At 40.0% G+C, this 10,164-nt stretch overlaps 1 protein-coding gene across 1 annotated transcript; it reads left to right on the top strand.

The window, feature by feature from the left end:
* Window positions 1–118: 118 nt before the first annotated feature.
* Window positions 119–8,853, top strand: LOC121851952 (armadillo repeat-containing protein 3-like). The gene is given in 9 exon segments (XM_042346015.1): window positions 119–263; window positions 1,026–1,055; window positions 1,058–1,093; window positions 1,812–1,987; window positions 3,713–3,907; window positions 5,279–5,462; window positions 6,665–6,817; window positions 6,939–7,047; window positions 8,553–8,853. Coding segments are annotated over 9 exon segments (1,329 nt in total).
* Window positions 8,854–10,164: the final 1,311 nt, after the last annotated feature.

Raw genomic sequence — 10,164 nt, 5'->3', positions numbered from 1 at the left:
GGGGGGGGCTGGGCTGGGGGGGTGGGGGGGCTGGGCTGGGTGTCCAGGCCGAGGGAAGAACTAAATACAAACCAAAAAAGAGAACCAAATTGCAAGTTAAGTTGAAGGTAAACCGGGAATGTGTTTGACTGAAACTTACCCGAGTCAGTCAGCGGCTCCCAGGCCCCGGCCGCCCGTTACCAGGCAACGCCACAACAACCCACCGCGTACACACGTCATCACTCCAGGAAGCAGCGACGGCATCTGCCACGTGACTCACGGAGGTGGGGAGGGGGAGGGGTTAAGTGGAGGGGTGGTGGGGTTATGTGGTTGGGGATGGTGGGTGGGGAGGGGATGGGGAGAGGGTTGGGTGGATGGATGGGGAGAGGGTTGGGTGGATGGAGAGGGTTGGGTGGATGGGGAAGGGGAGAGGTGGGATGGAAGGGGTGGGTGGGAGTAATAATAATAATAAAAATAATGTACTGTATTTAAAATTAACAAAATTATTCCACTTTCCAACCTCTTTCTTCCCCCTCCCACCCCTGTCTGCCTGTTCAGGTGGACATTAAAGATTCCCATAATAACAATTCTTGCGTTCGATACAGCGCCGTATCACGTCTTTGAGACGTCTCAAAGCGCTTCGCAGGATGTACTGTAAAGTGGATTGACTGTGTATTTTGTGGGTGAAACGTGGCAGCCAATTGCGCACGGCAAAGTCCCACAAACATTCATGGATTCAGTGACCACATTACTACTTTTTTTTAATTTTTATTATTTTTTGAAGGGATTATTACCATCAGAAAAACCATCCACCAATTGACTAACAACTGGGTTCCTACGCACTGCTCGATAAACAATGTTGTGTGTGTGTGGAGTAAGGAAACTTGCCTTAGGTTTTGCCCCGACCCTCCCGGGAATCGAACCTTGGCACGATTCAAAAAGAGAAGGGTGTTTCTCTCTCCCAGTGTCCTGCCCAACAAATATCCCCCAAATAGACATTTTTCCAATTAGTGAGCTCAGCTATTTTTCTCTGTTTTTCTTTTCAGTTGAAGTACGAAAAGTTTTGAAGAAAGTGGATTTCTAACATCAATTATTGCATGTCTAGGACCAGAAGGTAATTCTGGATCATTAATAATACTCGTTGCATTTTATATAGCACCTTATCAAGTCATCCAAACTTATTAAAGCCCTCCAGTAATTACTGTAAAATGTAGTTACTGTAGTTGAGGGCAAATATTTTTAATTTTAATTTGCAGAGCTTGTCTATGAAGCCTTACATCCCTTAGCTTTATGCAGAATAGACTGAAATAGACATTCTAGGGTGTCATCAGCCAAGAGGATTTCCTTGCCTCTGTCCTTGGCAGAATTTCCCAACTGTAACTGAATAGTTGAGATGAGTTTCAGGGTTGATCTCCGTTATGAACATAGAAAACTGTGGAGTAATCATTTGTCCCATCAAATCCAGAAACAATCTCTAATTATTAATTTCATTGACTCATTCTACTCATCCAATCTCTTGAGAAAGCAGTTGTATAACTAACCCTAATCCCCAAAAGTAATCAAGAAAAATCCAGAATATTTATCCATTTTTGTGTTGTCTCAATTTGTTCCCATTTGGCTATTCTTGACAGAAAACCCTACATATTTCAATGTGTCCTTGAAGTACAGTATTTAATTTTCTCAGCGTAGGCTAAGTGTAATCAATCTCATGCCTAGACAGATATCCTTCTTTTTGAAAAGACACACAAACATGAATCAAAATTATTGAAAGATGACAACTTTCAGAATAATTAATAAGAAATATTTTATTGTCTGTTTCGTTTTGCTTGCAGAGGATGTGATTGTCCATGAACTTGCTACTCTCTGCCTAGCTTCCATTTCTGTTGACTACACCAGCAAAGTGGAAATTTTTGAGCATGGTGGACTCGAACCACTCATCCGCCTTCTGTCAAGCTCTGATCCTGATGTCTTAAAGAATTCTGTTGAATCTATTTCAAATTTAGTTAAGGTGGTATTTCCTTTTCTCTGTTTATAATCGAGATCTGTAGTGACAAGTCTCTGATTTTTGATAAGTTTGTTAGCCTTCATAAGTGAAGGATCTGATTTTAGAGTGGTGCTATGAGCTTATAGTATATCTCTATGATAAACAAACTCTAAGGTTAGTAAACTTACCAAACAAACAACAGAGAATAATATGCCCAAATTTAGTAAAATACCTTCAGCTAGAGAATCACTCTTATTTTCCAACAATAATAAAAAAAGTTACATTTCATGGTTTATAAGGGATAAGAGAACCTTAAAAAAAAGTTTCAAGTTGCTGATTGCAAAATAAGAGGTGATCAACTAAACTAAATTTTGACCAAACCATTTGTCATGAGATTACAAAGAGGGCTAATAATAATAATATTGCGTGGAGTTTGGAATGATTACAGTAGGGTAAATATTAATAGATCATTTCCATTGATAATGAGAGGGCACACATTTAAGAAAATCAATTAAAAATTAAGGCAATTTGGGAAATAAAATCTGAACATAGAGATAGGTGGTTGGATTGTGTTGATGAGATAGAGTGCATTTATTAACTAGGAAATTAAATAGATATTTGAAAAAGCAGCATTTAAAAACAAGCAGGTTCAAATTGGTATTGTTGTACATTACTTAATGAAGCTTAATGCAGAATGAACATAAAATTGTGCACTACACAATAATGAAGTATAATCATCAGTATATTTCTCATACTTCCAACCAATTCCGTAAATATAACCTTTACATTTGCTGGGGGTGGGGGGAGATGGCAATGGTTGTAAAAGAGTTCATCAGGTAAATAGCAGTATAAAGGTCAGCAGGACGTATGTGGGGTTCTGGAAGATGTTCTTTGTCGCAAGGTTTGAAGTACTATTGTTCTTCTGAAGAATGCATTTTCAACCCAATGTGCAAGGACCTTGTACTCAGAAATACCACAGTGGATCTAGGATTCTAAGTCAATACTGGAAAGAGAATATTTGTAATATTTAGTACACCCACCCCTTCATCACCAGGATGCAACATTTTCAATGGAGAGCAATCTTCCTTTACTGCTATCACCAATGTTTGTGGGACACTGCTGTTCGCAATTGGCTGCCGTGTTTCGCCCACAAATATACAGTCAATTCACTTTACAGTATATTCTGAGAAGCGCTTTGGGACGTCTAGAAGATGTGATAATGCGCAACAATTATTATCACCACTGATCCAGGATGTCCACACAAATTCACTTTGTACCATCCACTCCCTCCCTGGCTCAGGGATGCCAAGACCAATTGTAGCATCTTAACTGCTCCCTAGTTGACTGAACACAGTCAAGACAATCAACTTTGTGGCCATCTGGTTTGTAGGTTTACTGCTAGAAAAGCTACTCTGCATGAAGGGCGCTATATAAATACAAATTGTTGTGGTTGTTGTTGCTAACATTGGGCAGTAAAGTTATCCATTAAGATTTGAGAAGCCTTGAAAAATACTTCTTGTAATTGACTTTAAAATAACTTTAATAGTAATGCATATGTATGTTATATATATACACACACATACAGTATATGGTGTATAATTACTTAACTTAGGTTTACTGTCTGTATCTGGAATTCAGTACCTTTTTTAAAAAAAAATGTTTCAGTGTTGAGTTTTTTTAAAAAGAAGTACACTCAACACTGAAACAAATCACAGAGATTGTTTTGACTATTTTCCCTGTGTTTTCTAGGACTTTCAGAATCGAGCTGCTATTTGCGAATTGAATGGCGTTCCTCCAATTCTGGAATTACTGAAATCTGAATATCCTGTTATACAGCAGTTAGCCCTGCAAACCCTAACACCCATTGTCATTGATCCAGATTGCAGAATTCAGTTGCGTCAGAATAAAGGTCTTGAAAGCATCTTGCAAGTTCTTGAAACACCGGTAATAAATAAATGCAGGCAATTACTGTAAATGATATGTTTATGCAACAATAAATGACTTGATTTTTGTGAGAATGAAGATTGCACTGGAAAACAACAGAACTCAGTTCTCTTTAACAAAATCAATCTTTTGAACATATGGGATCTGTTGTATTTTTCAAGGCCAGATTTTAGAGCAATCATGTTGAGATCATTCAATTATTTTAATAAGATTTTATCCTTAGAACCCTCAATCTCATTCGTTACTAGATGTTTATTTAGATCTTTCTTAAAGGTACAAATCAGTAAAGAGTAGACTGAGTTAGCTGAGAATCTATTCCACATGTGCATTACGGTGTGGAAAAGTAATCCTTTCAATTTCAAACATGACCTCACCAATGATCTGCAAAAGGTTAAATAATGTTTAAACTTGCAGTCAAATACGATTGATACGTACACTTCAATATGTGATTATAACTGCTTTCTATTGATTAGTAGAACTGGCATGAACACCAATCACTTTCTTTTTCTAATGGACATTCATTCACCCTGTGCAATTTTTATGTATCCTGTTTCAGTGAGCATAACCTTACATTTATTCACATTAAAATACATCTACTCGCTACGTGGAGTCCTGTAGCTCAGTGGTTAGAGCACTCGCTTTGCAAGTGAGAGACCTGAGTTCAATTCCAGGCAGGGCGAAACCTTGGGCAAGTTTCCTTACTCCACACGCCTAATAATAATCCCTCCAAAAAAAAAAAAAATAATTAAATTGGTCATTTTCAATCTACGACTGTTTGTGGGACATTGCTGTGCGCAATTGGCTGCCGCGTTCGCCCACAAATATACAGTCAATTCACTTTACAGTGTGTTCTGTGAAGCGCTTTGGGACGTCCTCCCGACGTGAAAAGCGCTATATCAAATGCAAGGATTATTATTATTATTATTATTACTCTTCCTTAGAGGACAACATTCATCCAGATATTTTGAACACTACCAATCTCTTTTATTCGCACCTCCTGATCTCACTAATGTTTAAGTGAAATCTAAATTCTAATTGACTTAAATTTATTTTAATCAACCTGCTGCAATCTGTTATCTTAAATTCTATGCAGAAAATGCGGGTTAAACAGTAAATATTCCAAAAATAAGATTACTGACAAAACTACTGTAAAAATACTATTGGGATTGTGGATTAATACTTGAAAATATTTATGGTTCCCCCATATCATTTGTATGATGATGCTGTTTGGTGATATACACTATTTAGGTTTTTGTTTTGAAACACACTTAGAACAGATTTGTAATTTTTTTTCTGAGTACTTAGTACTCATTTAATGTCTGTCTCTTATGTCTAAAGCGATTCTTCCTCAGATTATTATTCTCTCCTCAGGATTTTACTGACCTTCATGTAGAAGCACTGACTGTACTAGCAAACTGTCTGGAAGATGTAGAAACTATGCAGGTTATCCGCGAAACAGGAGGCCTAGAAAAGTTTCTGACATTCGTAACTACATCCACTCTGCCAGAGGCACAGAAGCGGGCGGCCAAAGCCATTACAGCATCTGCACGTAACTGTAGGTCAAATTTTTATTTCTTGTTACTTTTAAGATGCATTGCTTTGAAAATTGGAACAATTAACACTTTCTACAGCTTGTCATTTTCTAATAATAATAGCATTTAATATTGCACCTATAACATCAAAATGACACAAAATATTTTACAGCTATACCAAATATAGGAGCTGTTTTTCTAGACAAATGCAGCAGCAACAGGTTGTGACAGCAAATTCACTCTCTGCGTCCTGGCCAGTAATACTCTTGAGTAAGTTGTTTACTCACCTCATTTGCACACACCAATATCCCACAAACAGCCATGAAGTGAGTAACCACTTGTAGTTTGTTGTTGGTGTTGTTGTGTTTGGGGAATTGTTGTCCAGGAGACTGGAAGAAACTCTTTTCTAGTGCTATGGGATCTTTAATGTCCACCTTAACAGGCAGACAATACCTCGATTTAACATCTCATTCAAAATACAGCACCTCCAACAATGTAACTCAATCCTCAACACTGCATTGGAGCATCCATCTGGACTTGATAATCAATAGTAAGATAATAATATCCTTACATTTGATATGGCAAAATGCCAAAATGACTCAATGTAATGCATAATTAATTGCTGCTAAGGCAGTGATTGTGTATTTGTAGGCAAATATGGCAGTCACTTGCCTACAGAAAGGTCCACAAATAGTTGTGAGCTGAATGACCAATTTATCTCGAGGATTGTTGGTGAAGACACCAGCAGAAATTCCCTTAGTTTTTGACTACCCATGGGATCTTTAACATCCATCTAAAGAGACACAGGGGCTCAGTTTAAAGTCCCACCAAGAGATGACATTACAGACAATTAAGCATTTCCCCAATATTACACTGGGACATTAAACTGTCAGCTCAATGTGAGCTTTGAACCCACACGTCTATACTTGCATTGGCTCTTTGACTGGAGCTCGCTAATCTAATTTCAATTCCTTGCTTTTCCCCCCAAATATTGATTCTCCTCAAAACCTGGTCTGATTCTCTATTATAGTTATATTCTTAGGTTCAATAATTACTTGTAGCAAATAATTAGGTTAGAAGATCAGCCATGATGTTATTAAATGGCGGGGCAGGCTTGAGGGGCCAAATGGCCTATTCCTGCTCCTATTGCTTATGTTCTTATAATAATTCATAATAGTGTTTGTTTTAAAAAATAATCAACTCTATTTCTTTTTAATACAATAAGGTGAGAACAGAAAATTTTTCCATGAGCAAGGTGTAGAAAAAGCACTGGTAAATCTTTTGGGAGTCAACAATGATGGAATCAAAATAGCTGCTTGCCAAGCTGTGTCTGTTATGTGTGAACTTAGTAGTAGCAAAGAGGCTTTCAAAAAAGAACGTAAGTATGAATAAATTGTAAAACCTTTCAAACGTTAAATTGTGTTTGTAGAAACAGTCATTTCGCTAATAGAAGATTGTATGTATGTAGAGCTGAAAACATATCTTTAAACTATTTGCAGTTGGCATTCCTCAACTGGTTCGGTTGCTGGTCAGTGACAATGAGGACGTTAAAGAAGCTGCAGCTCTAGCTCTAGCAAATCTAACAACCGCTAATCCCACCAATGCTACGTAAGTGCTTTTTGTTTAATAAACTACTTGTCAGGTTTCCTTTGAATTAGTTTGCCTTGTCATGTGTTCTTGCAGCTGAAGCCTTTAGCCTGCAATTTCCCATGGTCTAAGATTATTGTCTTAAAGTGTGAGATTCTGGAATTCTGGAAAATTCTTCAATGGCCTAGGCGTGTATCTCTTTTACTTGCTCACCCTGAGCAAGAACAGCTGAAGGGTAGCAGCTGAAGTGTCATCTGGGATTCAGCTACTGTGCCAGGATTGGATTCTGTACTGTCATGTGTTTAGTACTGAACCCATCTGTTTCTCATAAAAACCTGGTCCTTCAGATTAACTGCCTTTTACATTTGAGTCCCATCACTTCTTTACTTCAAAAGATTCTAGTTCCACTATGATTAAATTTAAACATTTTGCCAAAATTCTTTACGTCCATGATCTTCGTCCAAAACAGTTCTGCGGCCTGTATCAAACTCCTGGGCATGCAGTGGTGGATTTCCATTTTTATGCCCATCCCTCGCTCAGCTGGCAAAGGCATGTTCCTCCAACCCCTTAACGCTACCATTGCTGGCCATGGTTGGCTGACACTGACCTAGGAGTCAGCACATGGGTTGTGAAGTCTGCTTCATGGGACTATGTCTCTGTGCCAAAGCCCTTCACATTTTTGGGATGGTAATCGGAGAGCGGAGAGCTCGGAGAGCGGTATTTGCGGAAACGGATGATGCGTCGGAGGTGGAAGAAAGCAGTGCTGGTGAGGGACCGGATGTGGGGGAGGAAGGATAATTGGGGGTCGAACCTGACGCCAAGGTTGCATACGGGTTTGGAAAGTTTTAGGGGGAGATCGGGTAGGTGGAGGAGGTGAGAGCTGTGGGATTTGAGACGTTGACGAGAGCCAAAGAGTATGGCTTCCGTCTTGTCGGCGTTCAGTTGAAGGAAATTTGCGCTCATCCAGCCCCTGAAATCTGACAGGCAGGCTGACAGAACATCAGGGGACTGGGGGTTGCAAAGAGAGGTGGAAAAAATAGAGTTGGGTTATAATAAGAAGGTTATTGAAATAATCAAGCCTAGAAGTGATGAGAAACATGTCAGGAAAAATGTAATGAAGCTGGATTGAAAAAAGCTATTAAGCCTATTCCTTCAAATGTGTAAAACCTACCCTGAATGTGGACTTCACCATATGGAAATTCACTCTCTGTTTCCTTCCATAAAATGTAGTAAAAAATAGGAATGATTCACAATCAGTTTAAAAACAGAGTAGACACATTGACAGGAACCGTAGGAAACAGATGTTTGACTGAACAAGTGGCAGACTATAATAATGGTAGATTGTAAGAATGGCAAACTGGAGCTGAACAAATACGTCCTTTAAATGTAATTATTTTCAAACCAGTTGTTACTAAAAAATTAGCTACATGGGACACATCTAATATTCATCCTTTAATTTGCCTTATCAAATTATCAATGCAGTTTAGAGGAAACAATTTATTCTTAATATTTCTTGTTTGAACTAGTGCAGTTTTTGAAGCTGACGGTGTGGAGCCATTGGTCAAACTTCTGACTGAATCAGGAGATGGAGCTGTTGCCAATGCTGCTACCGTTCTCACTAATATGGCCCTTCAAGAATCTTCACGCAGTAGTATCCAATATTATGGAGCTATGACTGCCATTGTGGAACCATTGAAGTCCACCAACACAGTGGTGCAGAGTAAGGCTGCACAAGTCGTGGCTGCATTAGCTTGTGATGCAGATGCAAGAACTCAGGTGGGAATTCGTTCAAAACTAGTGATTAGGATCCTGTTCTGTGGAAATTGAAGAACTTTGGTGGCTTTAATATTGTGTTGGGTGACATATTTAAATTGATGATTTACTGGGGGCTGAGGAGATGGTTTAGGAAGTGATATTGATGATCAAGGATACTTAAGCTAGCGGCAAATGAAATTAGTGTACCACAAACATGTACAGAAGAGCAAAAACTGGGGTGCTCCCTATTTCAAAAGCAATTAACACTAGAGAAGCATTGCATAGTCCAAGTAGTGTCATGGTATCTTTAACATCCACTTTATTAGGTTGAAAGCACCCAAGTTTAATGTCTCATCTGCCAATGCATTGCTCCCTGGCACTTCCCTACCTCTCCGACCTCCTCGCTCCCCAATCCACCACCAGGCGCCTCCGCTCAACTGGAACCAGCCTCCTGCTCGTCCCTCGCACCCTCTGCCCCACCATCGAAGATCGTGCTTTCAGCCACTATGCCCCAAAATTCTGGAACACTCTCGCTCAATCCGTCCGCCTTGCCCCCTCTCTCCCCTCTTTTGAGTCCCGCCTGAAAACTTTCCTCTTTGACCATGCTTATGGCCACGTCCCCTCTCCCCTGGCTTGGAATCAGGCACTGCCACTGTTAAGCGATCTGAGATGCTACCCTGCCTGGAGAGCACTATATAAGTTGTATTGTTGTTCCTCCGACACTGAATTGGCTGACACTGGCTATGCGAGTTCGAATTCTTAATATGGGGGTTGAACCCACAACGTTCTGACTCCGAGCCGAAAGTGTTACCAACTCAGCAAGGTTGATATCTTAATGGAAAAACATAACACGCAATGATGAGTCTTATGGGAATAATTGGTCACTGTGATTGTGCAGAATTTTGGAAAATTCTTAAATTCAGTCCTTCAACGGGTTTTCTAATTAAGACTAAATTTAAGAGTTTTCCAAAATTTGGTATCATCTTAAATGTTAAGACAGTGGTCTTGAGGCTAACAACAACAACAAAATTACATTTGTAAAGTGCCTTTCAAGTCGGGAGGACGTCCCAAGGTGCTGGACAGACAAAGTTACGGATCCGAGCTGGAGGTCGGGGTGGGGAGGGTGGAGGGCAGGGGGGAAGCAGGGAGATCAAAAGCACGGTCGAAGAGGAAGGTCTTGAGATGGGTCTTGAAGGTGGCAAAGGAGGGGTGAGTTGGAGAAGCTGCGAGATGGAGCTCCAGAGGGTGGGGGGCAGAGTGGGGCAAGCGAGGCAGGGGATGTGAAGCAGGCCGGAGCCCACTGAGCGGAGGGAGTGAACAGGATAGTAGGGAGTTAGGAGGTTGCAGAGGTAGGGGGGAGCAAGACCGTGGAGGGCTTTGAAG

This window comes from Callorhinchus milii, unplaced genomic scaffold (assembly GCF_018977255.1).
Source record: "Callorhinchus milii isolate IMCB2004 unplaced genomic scaffold, IMCB_Cmil_1.0 Scaffold2, whole genome shotgun sequence".
NCBI classification, from domain to species: domain Eukaryota; kingdom Metazoa; phylum Chordata; class Chondrichthyes; order Chimaeriformes; family Callorhinchidae; genus Callorhinchus; species Callorhinchus milii.
This window is presented reverse-complemented; position numbering and strand designations above follow the sequence as displayed.